We start from the raw sequence: 20129 nt of genomic DNA on the forward strand, positions 1-20129 counted from the left end.
TTCCCTCCAAAGCACAAAGAACTCGAGCGCACGCGCGTGCGCACACACACACACACAACCCTTCCACATGCCACTTATTTTCCTCCAAAACACAAAGAACGCCTCCGCGCACACACACACAACCCTTCCGCATGCCACTTATTTTCTTCCAAAGCACAAAGAACGAACGTGCGCGCACCTATGATGCATGGACACGGACACGGATACGGGGATACGACACGATACGACACGGGGATACGTCAAATTTCAAAAAATAAGGATACGATACGTCAAGGATACGGCAATTAAAAATATGTATAAATAAATAAATAAATAAATAAAAATATATCTAAAACATTATAAAATAAGCATTCAAATTTATTATTCAATAAACTCTAAACTGTTAGAAAGATAGTCCATCCAACAAGCAATTAGTCTTAAAACTTGAAAAAGTAAAAAGAACATCCAAATGAAATTAACAAAAAAAAAAAGTCTCATTCAACTTCCACGTTCATGATGTCTCCTCCAGTAATCAAAGTAGTCTCCAATGACGGTTCATCAAGTGAAAGGTTAGCAAAATCAAGCATCCCGACACTTTCTTCACCCAAGTTTTCGAAGCCATCTCCTCCAACATCCCACAATTGACTAATACCTTCTTTGTAGGTTGCGCTATTCCTTGATAAAAGACGAAGATTATTATGCACAAATACCAAATCCTCGGCTCTTTGTGGTGTAATCTTGTTCCTTCTTAGAGAGTGAATAAAACTGTAAGTGCTCCAATTTCTTTCACAACAAGAGGAGGAACAAGGTTGTCCAAGTAGCTTCAACGCTATGGATTGGAGACTAGGTGTAGAAGCTCCATGGACAATCCACCACATTACTGGTTCCAAATGAAACCTATCATTCATAGAATCAATAGCTCCAAAGTCATTCAAGCACATAGAGAAAGAGGCATACTCCACATTGATACTTCTTCTAATTTCCTCATTGGAAAAGTATCTCTCAAAACACTTTTTCCTTTCAGTTGTAAGCTCAACATCTCGGTGTGGAGCAACCCGACTAGGGTCTTCTTGGAGCCATTCTGAACTATAATACCTAAAATAAAAGAAATAGCACTTTAAAAATATAATCATAAAGCTAAAGATTAATTTTGGAAGAGTTTATAAGGATATTAGCAAAATCATTACCTTGGATTTAATGAATGCGCCAAACAATGAAGTGGTGTGCTACTTTTAGTCCATCGCTCTAATAAAATGCGATACACTGCATCAAAAAAGCTGCTTTTTTCATGTAATGCCTTGCGCTCATTCCTGTAGATAGCAGCTTTCACCTTTTCAATCATAGCATCCCACCACTCATACACCAAATGAAGACAAGGTTTATCTGTGTCAGCCATTCTAATAACCTCATATATTGGAGCTGTAAAGAAAAGAATATAATCAATCTTCTCCCAAAAGTACTCATCCAATATTTTTTGCTTCACCGTCATTGCTTTAACCAAATCATCTTCTTTGTACAAAGCCCAATTCGGGCTAATCACCATTTGTTGTAAACCTTCCTTTACTTCCTTAAATCTTCTAAGCATCACAAGTGTGGAAGCAAATCTGAAAAATTTAATAATTAGGATAGCTCATAATTGAATAAGAAAAAAAAAGGAAAAGAAGTGGAGAAAACAAACCTTGTTTCGGCAATGGAGAGCAACTTTAGTTTGCAATGTTCATTAAACATAGACAATCTCATGCTATGGTTCATAATAAAATTTTTTATGGACCAAACATCACTTGCAATAGTTGAAATCCAATTGCAGTCATCATACGAAACATCTGTTTGTTTCGGAGAGCATATACTCTTCAAAGCAAGATTAAGAGTGTGAACAACACAGGGTGTCCAAAAGATATGGGGATAGTGGGCCTCAATAAGTAACCCAGCAGCTCTACAGACAGGAGCATTGTCAGTGATCACTTGAACAACATTTTCATGACCAATTTCTTTAATAGCTTCTGTAAGGAAGTTGGCAATACAATACTTGTCTTTATATTCACCTTCACAATTAATTGCCCTCAAGAACATAGGCCCACTTTCACAAGTTGCCATAATATTAATAAGTGGTCTCCTTTGTGCATCTGTCCACCCATCACTGCACAAACTTACACCTTTAGTGCTCCATGTGCGCTTGATTGGCTGGAGGCATTGCTCAATGTGACTCTTCTCTTGTTGCAGAAGAGTAGTTCTTAGTGCATTGTAACCTGGTGGAACATACCCTGGAAGTGTAGAAGCTCGAACATATGAGTTTCGATAATGCGAATTTCTTGCAAGGTTAAATGATAAGCCACCTGTATAAAATATCCTTGCGACTTCAGCATCACATTGATCTCGAGCTTCCTTGTTAAAAGCTTTACTAAGAGGCCCACTTGTTCCTTTTCTCTTCTTTGGATCAAGATTCACTTCAGGTTGATCATAACAAAAAGAACCAGTGTTGGGCAAAGAAACATTCTTTGGAGCAGAACTCTTCAGCTTATATTCACACTCCCGAATTAACTTTTTCATTTATGCAAGATTTTCATCAGTAACCTTGCTGCAAGGTGTGACCCCGTTTCCAGCCATTTTTAACAAATGAAACCTGACCCTAGAGTATGATCCTTTGTAAGTTTTCTGACAATAATTGCATTTGAATTCAGCATTCCCTCCTCCTTTTTTTCCCACTTTTTCGAGCTTTTTGACATACTTCCACAACGGAGTATGATCATTTTCAACAATCTCATCCAGATTAGCATTATCATCCGGATTAGCAATATCATTTGCATGATTATTAGGGTGATTCATTTTCCTAAATCAACAAACGTATAAAAAGTAAGAGTTAATCCACTGTAAAGACAAAGTTATTATAATCTAAATATCCATACTACTACACAATAATATACTATAATATGCAAAATACAATAATATTATAATAATAGAAAAAGTTAAAAACAGAAAAGCAAAGTTGTCATATTTGAATTGACTATGCGGGTAGGAATGGATGGGTATGTAGTGGGTAATATAATATTATATTCTTTTCCTAGGGAATCAGATTGTCTTCCTGGGTATTTTTAAATTATCATCTTCGAATGGGTAGTCTTCCAATGGCTATTTTTAAATTATTGTCTTCGAATGGGTAGAATAGAATCAGTAAAGCTGAGAGACTGGGGAAAAAACAACTAAAGCTCACCGGGTTAAGACTCACCAGGAGTTGCAGACAGACGAAGGAGACGACGGAGCAGTTGTAGACGAAGAAGAGGGAGACGACGGCGCAGTTGCAGATGGAGAGAAGTTTCACGGAACAGTTGCAGATGACGGATTCGTGAAAGTCTCCAAGCAGAGTGATTTCTGTGAGAGGTAAATCCGAATTTTATTTTTTTTCTGATTATCCTTTGATTTTAGAGTGATTTCAGTTAACTAAGTTCGATCAATCACGATTCTATGCGGATTTTTTGTGATTTTTTTTCTGATTATCCTCCTATTTCAGTTTCAAATGTATCCGAAAAGTAGGATACACGTATCTGGACAATACGATACGCGTATCTCATCAGTCCCAAACGTATCCTTTCACTCCAATACGTATCGAACGCGTATCCGCCCGTATCCTCAGCGTATCCGTATCCTCAGCATGTCAGATACGGGATACGGTTGCTTTCTCGCGTGTCCATGCATCATAGGCGCGCACACACTGCATGGAGTTGCAGGTTTTTTCATTCCTTCATTGCCACAATAGATTGAGATTGAACCCCAATAGAAGCGCGCAAACACACATTACACGGAGTTGCAGGTTTTTTCATTCCTTCATTGCCACAACAGATTAGATTGAACCCCAATAGAAGCAACAATGTATACATTCTATCGAATGCAGTTCCCGTACGAAGAAAGTCGAGAACAATCAATCTTAAGTTGAAGGCACCACAATCATAGAGAGATTAGCAGGTAAAATCTCAAGTTAATTTCAAATAAGAAAGTAGATATATAACTAAAGTAGCTAGATAGTGGAACATTAAGACAAACAAATAATTAACAACTGAATTCATTTCTAAGTGAAATATAAAACAGTAGTTAAGGACAGAAACTTACGTTGTTGAGCCAAAAGTTAGCTGCTACCAACGAAATGAACAGCACTGCATCTACGAAACAACATCAAGGCGGCTCAAATGATAACAATATCTAACCTCTTTTGACCAACGAACATCATACATCCTGGATTCCAACTTTTCCTTGATACACACTCAATAACTGAGGTACTTCATTTATATATCTGGCTACAAACCTCTCCAAGAAGCACTTTTCCACAGGCTCTAACAAAGAACTTAAACTCACATTTTCAATCCCCTTTATCAATCCTCTCAACAACAAAACTTTAGCAACCGAACACCTTGGAACCAATCTCTTCTCCAAACTGTAACTGAGGACCAGTGGCCGTTTTGCAATCATTTTTTAAGACCACCCCATCTCGTTCACTAAAAAATCCATTGCTAGCATTAGTTTGTTCTCCGACATAGTCATACAGCGCGGGTTCCGCCTAAAAGCAGAGAGAACATCATCCTCAGACCAACCCCACCTCTTATAAAGTTGGCGACTTCGATTCCATACAGACCTATTGTTACCACACAATGCGTATATTGCGATTACCGAATTTGATTTTTGCAGATTAAAACCCATTTGCTTAACCTCATCCACAAGTTCACCAAGCTCTTTAGGCTTTCGCATAAAAACCTTGGGGTGATAAGCAAGCAACACAGAAATGCAGGATTGGGGAATACCAGAATCTCTCAAAACCTCAATATTTGGCGCCACCTTCTTGGAGTGGCCTTCAGTGAAAATCCACGAGCCGCACCTTAAAACGGAAACGACATTTTTCTGAGAAAGCAGACTCCTAAGGAAATCATAAGTGGGTGCAATCCGTTTCTCCAAGCTCGTAAACAAAAGATTTGGTTCATATGCGAGAGTTTTTGCAAGGTCCCCCTCTGAAAGTCCAAGAGAAGCGAAAAACTCAAGCTTTGGCAAAAGGGTTTTCTCCGGATTGGAGTTAAGAACTGGAGAGTGCTTCCTGACGATATAGGAGATCTGGGTCTCAGAGAATCCATTGTTTTTAAGGAAGGACAAAACGGAGTCTGCTGTTTTGGGGGATCCCAACTTGACCCACTTAGACGCTGAAATCGCACCTTCTGGGGATAGCCCACATGAATTTATGAGGTAATTGACTGTGAAATCATGGTGGGTTTCTGAGATTTCTGAGGTGAAGTGTCTCAAGAGTAGCAGATTTTGAAGAGGAAAATGTGAGGGTTTTACATCTCCAACGACAAATCGTTTAAATTTGGAAGCAACTATGCAGGAAGATGGAGAATAACACAATCTGAGGGTAACGACTTTCAATTTGGAAAGCAATACCATCGTTTCAGTTAATAATATTAGATGATCAATTTCAAATTTTGAACCGGAAATGGCCCCAAAAAACCCTACCAGTCTTCCGCTCATTGGGTTTTTGGTTTTAAGCATATTTCAATTTCATTTCTTTTTCCTTTGGAGTTTAATAGAGTTTAGTTTTTAGTTGTGGAATTTATTTAATTATTATTTCCAACTATTTGTTATTATATATATATATATATGTTGTAGCCTATTTTATCTGACAAGGTTAAGGGGCCTGCGGTAAGGAGAAGAGAGATTGAGAGAGATGTGTTTGTAGAATTGTAGGGAAATGTGTGTGTTATCCTTCCTACACAGTGCCTTTATTTATAATAGTGAAAGGAGAAAAGGAATTTTTTCATTCCCAAGGAATACAAGTTGTAATAGGAAATGATAACTAGAATCAAATCTAATATAGGATTTACACAATCACACTTAAACTAGGAAAGTTTACAACACTCCCCCTTGAGTGTGTAAATACTCAAGGTAGATTTAGCATCATGCAAAAGTTGAGGAAGTCGACTCATCGGCAGTAATTCTAAGGAACAACACTTATTCTCAATAAGGTAGGAACTTGCATAAGTAATAAGTCTCACTAAAACAACCCTAAGGCTATGACAAAAACACGAGTATGAACAAAATCCATAGTCTAAGGAAAAATGTGTGAGAAATGCAAAGTAAAAAGAAACGTCTACAAGACGTCATCAAGGATATAACCAGCCCAAGGTGGATGCCTCGTTAAAACCTAGTTAGGTAGCAAAAACCCAGTGGGAAAAATGCTCCTAATCGTAGGGAAAAAGTGTACATTAAGATTAAGCAAGTATCTTCAGGATACTCCCCCTGAGTTCAACACAATTCCAAAGAGAAATAGTAATGTTACAACTTAAAAAGTTTACGCGTACCAATTCCATGAACAAGCTTCTGAAACGTCGTCTTCAGCAGTGATTTGGTGAAGAGGTCAGCCAGATTATCTTGTGAACGGATTTGCGTGACTTCAATCTTCCGATGCTCTTGTTGTTGATGTGAAAAGAAGAACTTCGGTGTAATGTGGTTGGTGTTGTCTCCTTTGATGTAACCCTTCTTGAGTTGTTCGATGCATGCTGCGTTGTCTTCAAAGATTGTCTTCGGGATCTAGATCGTATGAGTTTCGAATATGGCTCACAACTGCTCACAACAAAAAGCATTCCCGAGTTGCTTCATGTAAGGCGAGAATTTCAGCATGGTCGGACGAAGTGGCAACTAAGGTCTGTTTAGTTGACCTTTAAGAGATTGCGGTGCCTTCAACGGTAAAGACATAACCCCTTTGAGAATGCGCCTTGTGCGGATCAGACAAGTATCCTACGTCAGCATAACCAACAAGGCGAGAATCGACTCAAGAAGTAGGGGGAACGGCATCACTTGAGGATCCGTAGGGATAGAACAAGCCCAAATCCGTAGTACCCTTAAGGTAATGGAAAATGTCTTTCACACCATTCCAGTGTTTGTGTGTAGGTGTATTATTGTATCTTACCAAAAGATTAACAGCGAATGAGATATCGGGTCTAGTGCATTGAGCTAAGTATAATAAAGTGTATATCGCACTTGGATAAGGAACTTCAGGCTCCAAAATCTCTTTATCATCCTCATTCGAACGGAAGGGATCTCGTTTTGCATCGCGATCGAACGACCATAAGAGTACTTTAAGGTTTCCCCTTTATCCTCATTAAAGCGGCGTAACACCTTCTGGGTGTAGTTCAATTGATGTACTAGGATTCCCTTCGAACAATGCTCTATCTTGAGACCGAGATAGTATCGAGTCTTACTTAGATCTTTTATCTCAAATTCCGACTTCAGGTGCACGACAGTTCTCGCGAGCTTTTCAAGAGTTCCGATGAGATTCATGTCATCGACATATACTGCAACAATTGCAAATCTGGAATGTGACTTCTTAATGAACACACTAGGGCATAGTTCATTGTTCACATATCTATGACTAGTCAAATACTCACTCAGACGGTTATATCACATTCTTCCGGATTACTTCAAACCATAGAGTGAATGCCTCAACCAAATTGAGAGCGTGTTCCGGGGTTTGGAAATATTTTAACCAGTCAATGTAAGTCATTCGGGAACTTTCATATAAATTTCCGTATCAAGATCCTCATAGAGATATGTAGTTACTACGTCCATCAGTTGCATAATCAGTTTTTCGGAAACTACCAAACTAATAAGATAGCGAAAAGTAATCACATCTATAACGGGGTGAATAAGTTTCGTCATAGTCAATCCCCAGGCGTTGTGAAAAGCCTTGTGCAACAAGACGAGCTTTGTAACGCACAATTTTGTTCTTCTCATTACGCTTCAGAACAAAAACCCATTTGTAGCCAACGAGCTTTACATGTGGAGGAGTAAGAGCTACAAGTTCAAACACCTTACGTTTCACAAGTGAATCGAGTTCGACTTGGATTGCTTGTTTCCAGTTTGACTAATTAGTTCTACGTCAAAATTCATCAATGAAACGTAGTTCAATGTCATCGCTCAACATGATCTCAATAGTTATTGCAAATGCTAATGCATCGTCGACAATCATCTTATTTCTACGCCACACATCATCTAAGCTAGCATAATAGACCGAAATCTCACGATTTTCAGGAGGAGGATTTGTTTCTTCAAGGACGCTTTCATAATCTAGAATTTCTTCATGAGTTGGGTAGAATGAGTAAACGATAATCGGATTCACGGTAGGCTCTTCGAGACCTTGTGTTGTGCATTTCCTCTTCCGGGGGTGTGAATCCTTTGAACCAATAGGTTTACCATGCTTTTGTGTAGGGGCAGATGATTGGCTGGCCGCTTTTGTGTAGGGGCAAATGATTGGCTAGCCACTAATGTACTTGGATCACCAAGATTGGTGCCTCGGGCTTCCAGGAAGGAAGCTCGTTGTACATTTGGTACATCCACCTTTGCAGGCATATTCGCAGCTGGAATATGTGATATTGTCACTTGCGCTAGATCAGTGAAAGCATCTGGCATACTCTGAGCTATGCTCTGGAGATCTAATATGCATTGCACTTCAGTTTCAGACTGAGCGGTGCGGGATCTAAATGAGACAAAGTGGGGGTCGTCCACGATAATTCATGTCGTTCTTATCTCCCCTAATGACGGGAAGACTGTCTCATAGAAGTCAAAATCCGTGAAACGAACGGTAAACAGATCGTCTGTCAAAGGTTCTAAGTAACAAATAATCGAAGGAGAATCATATCCGACATAGATTCCCATCTTTTGCTGATGCCCCATTTTTGTATGTAAGGGTGGCGAGATCGGTATATAGATCGCACAACAAAAAATGCGCAGATGTGATATGTCGGGTTTATATCCGGTAACCAACTGAATGACGCTATATGGTTGTGTCGCAATAGGCCTCAGGCAGACTAACTTTTTCGCGTGCAATTTTGCATGGCCCCAAGCAACGATTGGGAGCTTGGTACGTATGACCAACAATCAAGCAATCATTTGTAAGCGCTTAATGAAAGCCTCTGCTAGGCCATTCTGGGTGTGAACATGAGGTACGGGATGTTCAACTTCAACCCGAACCGACATGCAATAGTCATTAAAATTTTGATATGTATATTCTCCAGCATTATCCAATCAAATAGATATGATCGGATAATCAGGGTGGTGAGCCCTGAGCTTGATAACCTAAGCCAACAATTTGGAGAATGCAGCGTTCCTTTTAGACAACAAGCACACGTGTGACCAACGTGTGGAAACGTCAACCAAAACCATAAAGTATCTAAATGGTCCGCATAGAGGGTGAATCGGTCCACAAATGTCCCCTGAATCCGTTGTAGAAAAATGGGAGGATTCAAACAAATCTTGTCATAAGAAGGCTTAGTAATAAGCTTTCCCATTGAACATGTTTGACATGTGATTCCTTGGATTGAACCTAAGCTTCAGGTTAGTGGATGCCCGTGTGATGATTTGAGGATTCGGCGCATCGTTATTCATCCAGGATGTCCTAAACGATCATGCAAAAGTGTAATTTTATGCGCGGTCCCAGTAGTAGGGCTGGCCACATAGTGGCATTCTATGGGGCGTATGGTCGTAGTATACAGACCACTCAAGATACACTTCATCTTCTCTAGAATACGCTTCTGGCCATATTCGTAGGAAATTATGCACAGAAATTCAACTTCGTTTTCTACGTGGGTTTCAACATGGTAATTGTTATCTCTAATGTCCTTGAAACTTAACAACGTCCTTCCAGAACATGGAGATTAGAGTGTCTTAACAATGGTCAAGATTGTACCATTGGACAACATTATGTGCGCCTTACCGTATGCTTTTATCAGGTTAGATGGTCCTAAGAGGGTTGTCTGAGGTGCATTCTTAGGTATGAAGTTATTGAAATAGATGCGTTCACGCAAAATGGTGTGCGTGGTTGCATTATCTGCCAGAAACTAACTTCCCCACTAGTCATACCTAGAATGAAAAATTAATTCGAATCGGTCGCATGCATAAAAGTTCTAAAAACAAATTTCAATTCAAAATAATTTCATTTATTCAAGGATGGTAATTAATTAAAACTTAATATCCAAAAACAAATCACCAACAAATATTCCAAACATAAAGGAAAATTGTTCAAAAAGCAACCAAAAAACAAAGGAGGGGAGGGTTCGGCCACTGGGTGGAATTCTGCCCCATTGTGCAATTTTAACTAACTAAAATTGTTTATGTCTAAGATTCTAATCTTCCATAGGGGTGGCATCCTCTTGAAAGTTAGAAACCTCCATCTTTGTAGTCTCTGGTTTGTCTACTTGCACGAAGTTTGATTTAAACTTCTTATGACGAGAATGATATTCAGCTACTACCTTCTGGGGAGCTCGGCAAACACGGGACTAATTGTCCTTTGAACCACAGCGATAACACATATCCGCATCCATGGTTTCAGTTGTTTTTCCCTTATTCTTGAAGGTTGGGACCTTGGGAGCGAGGTTTGAGCGCTTTTGGGCTTTTTTCCTTCCTTGAATGGGACTTGACTCTGTTGACCTTCGCGGGGTGGCTTCTGGCTGCCCCTACCATGCCTCTTTTGGCGTTTTAGGCGTTGATTTGTGCTATAATATGCTTCAGGCACAACAGTTGCCCTAGGAGGTTGAGTTTGATGATTATTCATCAACAGCTGGTTCTACTTTTCAGCGATAAGTAAAACAGAGATCAAATTCGAGAACTTAGTGAACTTCTGAGCTTTATATTGTTGCTGCAGGACAATATTAGAAGCACAAAAGGTTGAATAAGTCTTCTTTAGGAGATCCCCTTCGGTCAAAGCTTCGTTTTAAAACTTGAGAAGTGATCAGATTCGACAAACTTCAGAATTGTATTCATTCACAGACTTAAAGTCTTGGAAGCGCAAATGCTGCCAGACATGTCTTGCTTTAGGCAAGAATATGTCCTTTTGGTGATCAAAACGATCAGCCAAAGTGACCCATAGTGCACATGGATCCTTCTCAGCAAGGTATTCAGTTTGCAAGGCGACATGGATATGTCTTCGAATGAAGATCATAGCAGTGGCTTTTTTATCTTCGCCAACAGGATTGTCTATCTCTTCTTCAATGGCGGGATGCAAGTTCTTTGTAGTGAGGTGGAGCTTCACATCTTGGACCCACTTGAGGTAGTTCCTTCCAGAGACCTCCAAAGCGGTGAAGTCGAGTTTGTTCAAATTCGACATGTTCCTATCACAAAATAGATGGACAAGATGTGGTTAGTGTAATGGAGAAAAAATCAATCAATTCACATAGAAGTAGAACATACAGGTTCTAATAGACATGTATTGGTTTAATTTTGCATGAAAAAACTTCGAGTTTTCATGGGTGATGTTTTAAATGAAAACTTCAGGTTTTCAAACAAGACATGTTTTTAAGAAACTTCAAGTTTCAAAATAACTATGAACTTCAGGTTCATATATTCCTACAAGCAAACACAAATATATGCACAGAAATATGCAAATAGAACTTTAGGTCTACAATTATAATTGAATTAATTATTTGGACTTCAGGCCAAATTTAAAGTGTGAGGGAAAAAAATTTAAAATCCAAATTGTCTAAAAATATTAAACAATCGAAGCTCGGGGCCCAAAAATATAGGCCAAAGCCCACATGTGGGCTGAGCAATTTTGGTCATTGTGACTTAGGCCCAAAAATAAGGCTAGAGTGTCTCGGGTGCAGGCTACAGGCCCACAGGGAAAGGAAGAAAAACAGCAGGCCGCAAAAGGCGAGCCCAAAAAAATTCACACGGGCTGCTTAAGGCAAGCCCAAAAACTTTTTTTTTTCTTGCGGGTTGGAGGAAACAGCTTTGGGCCAATACAAGCAAGGTTCTAAAAGACGTTAGGTGCTAGACGGGCGGCGAGTGGCGGGCCTAGCGCCTAGGGAAACTACGCAGATTTAAGTAAATCTATTACATTTCATGTAAATAAGTGTCTGTTTATACTAAAAATATATATAATTTCATCATAAACTACAAAATAGAATGACATATATATTATTAAGTATTGGAACATAATGAAAACATGAGGAACAAGCCTATAATGTGTGTTCTTTTAAGTATTAAACAAGTCTCTTACAATTTATTGAAAAAAAAAATTCAAAATGAAAGTTATTTATTTTGTCTTAGTGAGTTGTAACCTAGGCGGGTGCCTAGGCAGGTCTGGGCGGGTGCCTAAGCGGTCTAGGCGGACGCCTCAGTAGGTTTAGGCGCATTTTCTTAATTTTCAAACGCCTAGGCATTAATCGGGGCAGTGATCAGCCGCCTAGCGCCTAGGCATTAATCAGGGCTAGGCGGAGATTTTTAGAACAGTGAATACAGGTAGCCCAAAAAAAGAAATAGGAAGCAGGCTGAGAGAGGGAGCCCAATAGGGCTCGGGTTAGGTCCAAAAACACCCCAACCGTAGCTGGGTGCGTTCGCCGGGGAAGAAAGCATGCGCCACCGCTTCAGGCGGTCGTGCTTTGGGATAATGGTGTTTGGGGCGAGTCCATGGGTCGACGGAGACCTCAAATATGAACGAAGATTTTGAAAAAAAACTCGATCGTTCTAACAAAACCCTAGAAATTTGAATCGGGTTTTTAGAAAAATTCCAATGAATCTCGGTCCAATTTTGGTGTGGGACAACTTTTAGTCGTCAGCGACATGAACGAAACGTTCAAGATGGTGGTTGTAGGCCATCTTTGTGGTTGATATGGACAAAGACACCGTCAATGGTGTCGGGTTTTCTAGTTTCCACCTGGAGCTCTCGGTTCCAACACGGCTCAGCCACAAGCTGCAGGCTTGGGCAAACGTTCGAGGTCATGGGTTCGAAGAACCCAAGCCGTGGTTTCTGATTTCTTTTGTTTCCTTTTTTTATGTTTTTTTTTTCAATTCAATTTGATGCATATGCAATTCAATAATTTTGATGCATGTACATATATTTGATGCAATTCATGGCAAATATCAAATTCACATAATTCAACAATTATGAATATAATGCATACACAATTTATGTAGAATCTAAAATTCGAAAAACGTAAAGCTGGGTCATGCATTATGGTGAATGTTCATGATATCAGGGCTGCAAAAATATCGAGATAAAAACCGTTGTTTTGAAAGAACCTGATTGCGTGATGATATGGATGAATTGGTTTGATGCAGAAAAACTCCTAGTCAAATTCCTAAACGCAGTGGTAGGAGGGTGCTGATAACGTGTTGTAGCCTATTTTATCTGACAAGGTTAAGGGGCCGGCGGCAAGGAGAAGATAGATTGAGAGAGATGTGTTTGTAGAATTGTAGGGGAATGTGTGCGTTATCCCTCTTACATAGTGCCCTTATTTATAATAGTAAAAGGAGAGAAGAAATTCCTTCATCCCCAAGGAATACAAGTTGTAATAGGAAATGATAACTAGAATAAAATCTAATCTTGGATTTGCACAATCACACTTAAACTAGGAAAGTTTGCAATTATTATCATTTGTAGATGGCGCATTATCGTAATAATTGAAAAAAAATTGTGCTCTCTTTATGCGGATATGATCTACACCGATTCGCTTTTTCTCTAACAATTAACGATTTAGCCTAGTAACACTATCGTTCTACTAATAAAAAAAGTTGGTCATGTATTGCATATGATTCAAACCCAATTTCTCTTGTTGGAGTTGTAATCCTATAAAATTGGAATCAAACTCAACTTTTTGACCAATAGTGGATTGTTGGAGTTACAATCCTATAAAATTGGAATCAAACTCAACTTTTCGACCAATAGTGGATTGCTTAAGGATTTCATAATCGTCCACTGTTAGACTTGATATCAATGGTACAAATTAAATAACACGAAAAACACATCCATTTCTCCACCTTTGATATCAAATCCAAAAGTGATGGCTCGTTCATTAACGCTTTAAACACAATTTTTCTTTTTGTAGATACAAAAACGTGTAAAAAATGTTTGACATGCTGTTTTGTAAAAATTAACTCAAAACAATATTTAGCCTAAGTTATGTATAACATTAAATTGGTGTTTCCTCTATCTTTGAAGAATAATTTTCAAAATAATAGAACATAAAATATACATTATAAAACAAAGTTAGAGTTTAATAAATAAATAAAATTATGTATGCCACCACTATCGCTATCACCGCCACCAGACAACCTTCTCCACCATCCCACAATCATCAGCACCACCACAACCATCTTTGACACCACCATCACTGTAACAACCCGTCTCGAAAATTTACGAAACGAGAATGCAATGTTGTAATTTCATTTTGGTTATGGGATATTTTTTTAAAATATTGTTTTTGGGTCTTAATAGGTGTGCCTAAGAGGGGACCACCTTTGGTTTGTGTCCCCCTAACCTAATTGCTCTCTCTCCCTCACCTATCTCGTGTCTCACTCTCGGGACTCTCTCCCTCTCTGCAAGCTCTCATTCTCCTTTCTGTGACACACCCACACACAATGGTGATGGCAACACCACCAAAATCTAAACCTCACCGTCTCGACCCCTAGCCTAGAATGTGGAGCTCCGACAGTGGCGGAGTTCACTATTTTGGGTTATCCCCGATGAACTTCCGGCGAGTTCTCTATTTTCCCGACCAAGGTAAGCACCTTAGACCTTTATAGTTGTTGTGATAGGATATATTAGGTTGTTTTTTAGAACTTGGAAGGTTTGAACGCAGAGATAGCTCGGGGAAGCATTTTCCTAGTTTCTCAATGACTAAGCCGCGAGTTGCAGAGATTTTTCGGCTGCTTTCCGACCACGGTTTGCCCTTGTGTATGTAAATCTTCATCCTTCTTCTCCTTAGCTTCATTTTGATAGTTTATACGCTAAAAAGGGTTATGTTTCGAGTTTCATTAGAGCTCGAGAATTCCCGACGACTTCTCCGGTCTTCTCCTTCGTGGTTCTGGCGGCCCGCGAAACAATTGGGCCGTTACGACCCACATCCTAATTAAGAGCCCAACCCAGTTGCTGGGCCTACCTAATGAACTGGCCCAAACCCTTGGGCCAAGTAACCAGCCTAAACTCCAAACCAGCCCAAACCCTTTTCGAAGCCCAAGCCTAAACCCCAGTTAACCCAAACCCCAAACCCTTTGGACCTAGGCCTTTGGGCCGTCCAACTTAGGCATTCGGCCCGATAACCCTAAAATCCAAACCCTTTAAAACCTTGACCCAACCTAGTTGAACCGGTCTGACCATTTGACCCAGACCCATTGACCCGACCCGTTGATCATTAATTTTCGATCAACGCTGACTGTTGACTTTGACTGTTAACCGGACGTTGACTTTTTGTTAACTTTTTTCGGGTTTAGGTCGGGACCTCTCCTAGTCTAATTTCAACGTCCTAGATCCATTCATAACGTCCGTTTTCTGAAATTCAATCGTTATAGTAAAGTTTTATTAATTGGACCCTTTATGTGCTTAGATGCGTTTATTAGAGGTGATTCCGTTCTTCCTATTTCACACAACTCTTCGACGATGGAGTATCTGTGAGTGGACCCCTTCTAAAATGCATGTTTTAATAGTATAAATGCATACATGAAAAGCATGATTTAATGGTTACATTTTATGAGTAAATTAGATTTACACTTTATGATTATCATGCTTTATTGAGAATATTTACCATACTTTATCGAATTTATGTTCTTTGTAGTATATATGATGGATAACTATATACTATTTATGAACATGTTTTTACTCTCTTTGAAGTATATATGATGGATGACTATATACTATGAAGATGTTTTGAGATATATGTATTTATGTTGGAAGATATTATATTTGGCCTACGGGTCGGGTGATGTAGGGGCCTACGGGTCGGAAGATATTATATTTGGCCTATGGGTCGGGTGATGTAGTGGCCTACGGGTCGGAAGATATTCATATATTTGGCCTACGGGTCGGGTGATGTAGTTGCTTCATTCAATTATGATACCACTATTTAGCACATTATATATGATATATGTTTTATGAAAGGTTTTATGGCAAGCTAGGGTTTTTCAGAAAACCTATCACATATTATAGTATTAGTTTTCATAACTTTTGGGGTTAGTATGTTATGGAATAACTATGTTTGTACTACTTATATACCAACTTAGTCCACTCATGTTTGTTTTGCGCCCCATCAGGACTTAGAATCGAGGCGTACAATCCTGGCATCAAGGCACTCTCGCATTGGCATCTTCGAGTCTTCTTGGTGTAGGACCCATTCTTTTATGCATTCAATTTTATATTATTCCTTTCTAGCGTCTCAGTTTAGTTGTATGCTCTAAACACGTTCCTCAATTGCATAACATTATGTTTAAATTTATTAGTCTTATTTATTTTCATTGGTTCTCTTGCATAATAGTATGGCTTCGTCACCTTCGGGTGTCGGCCAGCATGTGGCCATCTCGCTGTCATTTGAACATTGAGATCAGGGCGTGTCATTTTGCTCACTTACATCACCATATCCTCCACTGACACGCCCAATCCCGATATTCCCTAAATATCAGGATGGGCACGTGTTGGCCGACATTCGAGGGTGACGAAGCCATTTTAAACATGCATACAGATAAAATATGTAATTAGAACAAATTAAACCAAAGCAGAATCGTGTTCAGAGCATACAACAACTTAAGAATAATGTGAAAGAATTATAATATAAGGTACAAATAAATGAATGACTCATACACTGAGAAGACTTGAAGATGCCTAAGTGAGAATGCCCGGACGCGGTATCATGTGCCTCGATCCTAACTCCTGAGGGGGCGCAAAAACAGAAAGGTGAGTGGACCAAAGTTTGTAATAATAATACTAATAATAGGAAGACATTTTATTTCTGAACATAATAACCCCCTGTTTTGAAAACACATATATAATACTACATATAGGTTTTATGACAAACCCTAGCATGCCATATAGAACATTCGTAAGACATGTATATAAAACCAGTGCTCAGAAATTATAGTCGCCCGAAGGTAGTACATGTCCATCACTCGAAAATGAAACTGTACGACACTAGGTTATGCCAGTGAAGAAATATGGTAGGCCCCATCACCTAAAGGTGAAGCTATACGACTCCGAGTTACGCCGGAGAAGAAATATATAACATCACACACCGACACTAGCCCCGGCTAGTGAAGTTAGGGGTATCACATAAGTACCTGTCCATCACCCGAAGGTGAAGTTGTACGACACTGGGTTATGACAGTCAAGAAACATGGTAGGCCCCATCACCAGAAGGTGAAGCCGTACGACTCCAGGTTACACCGGAGAAGAAATATATAACATCACAAATATCCTCAACTGTGTCCTATGACCATAGACATCTACATACCTGTGTTGTGTGGATATGTTGTATGATAACCCACTAGATAAATACCGAAAGCATACCTTAAAACTCGTATCATTCCGGAGCTCACAAACTCAAAACCACATCTCATAAATACATGATAAATCACATTCATGAATCCACAATAAAACATATGCGCGAATCCATAGAAATTCCCGACCTTTAGTAATATGTAAATCTGATAAATCATAATTATTTCGTAAAAGTTATTTAAATAAATCATAAATATTTCAAAAACCACATAAATATATAAATCCATAAAGCATAAGGTAAAACATATTCAATCATGAAATATAAAATGCATGCTAGGCTAATATTTTATAGAAAACATATAAGTTAAGAAAGGGTCCACTCATAGTTATTTTATCGCCCGAGAGCTGCTCGAACTCACGAGGATGAGATCACTTCCACCAATGCACCTAAACACGCATAGAGACTATTTAGTAAAACTCTACTAAAACGTCAGAATTTGGGAAAACGGATGACAGATTCGGATTCGGCATGTCGAAAAACCTAAGAAAGGACCTCGGGTTTCCCCCACGTGTCGTTGCACGCGCCGCTGTGTGTGGCAGTCGGCCGCCTTGACTCACCAGAAAATTCAACAACCTCAAAAAATTTCCAAATTTTACAGGAATGAAGATCATAATTAGAGGAACAACTTTCATACCTGGGTTGAAATCTAACTCAGCTGGGAAGTGGCTTGAAATTACCACGAACCGCTGAAAACCTTAGAAATGGGTGATTGTCGATTCGATGGAAAAATAACTTCTAACGCCTCGATCTCAGTTTGGGTTTAGTTCTTGGGGTTGAGAGAAGTTGATTGATGGTAGTGATCAACGACATAAGTCGCAGATACGGCAGATCGCTGCCGTGGGTGCCCTCGGAGCCGATGTGGGTGTTCGTCGTGAAATCGTAACCAAAAACCATCAAACTTGGGTGGGATGGAAGCTAGGATGACGCCTAGTTATTTGGTGGTGGTGGTTCCTTGTGATTCGCCAAAGAAACATCGTGAAAGGCGTTGGAAATCAATTGCAAGAATAGGGTCAGGTGTCGGGTCAAGAAGATCTGGTGTTTCTCTTCTCTCTCCCTTCCCTCCCTTCTTTCTTTTCTCATTGGTTCACTACTTTCTCTCTCTCTCCCTGATTAGGCATTCCTCCCAGCTTTTCTCTCCCTTTTCTTCTTCTAATTAGCCGCCCACTCTCCTTTCTTTTTTTCTTTTGTCCGTCTATCTCTCTCTTTTCCCTTCTTTCTTTTTCATCACAGCCACACACGTGGCTCATCAGAGTAATGCTCCAGCAATCTAGAACCTTCTAGATGATAGTCAAATGACCATTTTGTCTTCTACTTCGTTCATTAATAACTTCTTCGTTATAACTTCAAATTACGTTCCGTTTGCGCTCATGTGTTCATAGCGATGAGTACACGCCAAGAAAATGGATCTTATATGACACGACAAGATGGTAAACAAAAGTCAACACATTTACCTCGAAGGGCATTTTCATAATTTCACATTTTAAAATTATAAAAAATGTAATTTTTTGGGACAGGTCGTTACATCCATTGCCATCACCATGCCACAACAACCTCCACCATCTCACCATCACCATAATCAACAACACAACCATCATCTTGCCATGACCGTCTACTGCCACCATTACCATATTTTACATCGCCATCACCAACCACCACGACCATCACCACTTATATTGTTTCACTGCTACAGCTGCCACTACCACCGCCACCACCACCACCATCAATACATTCTTCAATCCATTACCTTCACAATTCCCAACACCACTCCACCATCTTCACCATCTCTACCCCATTACCTTCACCACTACCACCACTCCAACCACCATTGTTACCAACAACATGACCACCATTACTATCACACACAAATTTATATATATTGACTTTTAGATATTGGTACTAGACACATTTTCACTATTTTTCATTACCAAATTAACTGTCTAAAGCATTCTCAAATCATAAAAATCAAAATTCCTATTTATGGTTTTCATTTTACAAAACAGATTTTCCAAAAATTGTTTTGCAAGACATTACCAAATGGACCTAAATGATCAACTGTTGACCAACAAAATTATGATAATGATTGATCTTTATAGTATATAAATAAGTGTGGCCACTGTTCGATGTGGTTGGTTACAACTTGATAGGATTTTTACCTATAAAAGTAGAGATAAAAATATTTAAAAATGCTTGCAAGAGAATAAGGTAATCGTAGTATAGTAGCTCAAGCAAGGTTATGAAAAAGGTTGATTTTATAACCTAAAATATTAAAAACCAAATTAATTAAAAAGATTAGAAAATATGCAATATCAAAGAAAAGGAAAAGAATTTTTTTTGAAAACCAAATTGTAAAAGCCTAGGGTTCCGCCGTCACCTTAACAATTCTTTGTAGTTTTACCAATTACTTATGAATTACATATGCAACTTTGAAGGTTAGGTTTTCCTAATGCATATTCTCCTCGTGATATTCAAGCAAGAACGTATATCGAACAACAACCCGTCTGTGATATTCATATCAAATATGAACATGCAAGACTCATTAACTTTTGTGAAAACCCTTTGAAAACCATGCAACCCCTAAGAGCGTGATATACGCCTTAGGTGAAATTACAATTATTAACCACAAGAAGCAATACTCAATCCTCCGGTGATATTCTGATCAAATTGCATCCAATTATTTATCTAAACATCCTAATGGTAGCTAAGCATTAAAACATAGAGACAGTTTAAACATAGTGATTAAATAATTCAAAGTATACATGCATAATATCATAAGCAGTTGAATAAAGACTACATATTCCTGTTAAGGCTCATGGCCTTGCCCTAGCAAACAAAGATTTAGTCACGCACAACCATAAAGCAAAA

The 20129-nt window shown here is 39.1% G+C and overlaps 2 protein-coding genes across 2 annotated transcripts; both read right to left on the reverse strand.

Moving 5' to 3' along the window:
* Positions 1-336: 336 nt before the first annotated feature.
* LOC114821997 (uncharacterized) lies at positions 337-2661 on the reverse strand. Its single transcript, XM_029095781.2, has 3 exons — positions 1658-2661; positions 1167-1583; positions 337-1074 (listed from the first exon to the last, which is right to left on the reverse strand). Exons 1-3 carry the CDS (start codon positions 2524-2526, stop codon positions 474-476), a joined length of 1887 nt encoding a protein of 628 aa, XP_028951614.1. The 5' UTR covers positions 2527-2661; the 3' UTR covers positions 337-473.
* Positions 2662-4440: 1779 nt separating this feature from the next.
* LOC103452695 (transcription termination factor MTERF6, chloroplastic/mitochondrial-like) lies at positions 4441-5397 on the reverse strand. Its single transcript, XM_029099154.2, has one exon. The coding sequence runs from the start codon at positions 5395-5397 to the stop codon at positions 4441-4443; it is 957 nt and encodes a 318-aa protein (XP_028954987.2).
* Between the last annotated feature and the right edge of the window lie 14732 nt (positions 5398-20129).

This window comes from Malus domestica, chromosome 02 (assembly GCF_042453785.1).
Source record: "Malus domestica chromosome 02, GDT2T_hap1".
NCBI lineage: Eukaryota > Viridiplantae > Streptophyta > Magnoliopsida > Rosales > Rosaceae > Malus > Malus domestica.

Bases quoted from the DNA above. Each gene is read 5' to 3' on its own strand.
- LOC114821997 (XM_029095781.2), bottom strand. From the start codon at position 2,526: ATGAAAAAGTTAATTCGGGAGTGTGAATATAAGCTGAAGAGTTCTGCT. The intron at 1,584-1,657 runs GTTTGTTTTCTC...TAAATTTTTCAG, and splicing joins CTCTCCATTGCCGAAACAAG to ATTTGCTTCCACACTTGTGA. The intron at 1,075-1,166 runs GTAATGATTTTG...CTTTTATTTTAG, and splicing joins GCGCATTCATTAAATCCAAG to GTATTATAGTTCAGAATGGC.
- LOC103452695 (XM_029099154.2), bottom strand. From the start codon at position 5,397: ATGGTATTGCTTTCCAAATTGAAAGTCGTTACCCTCAGATTGTGTTAT.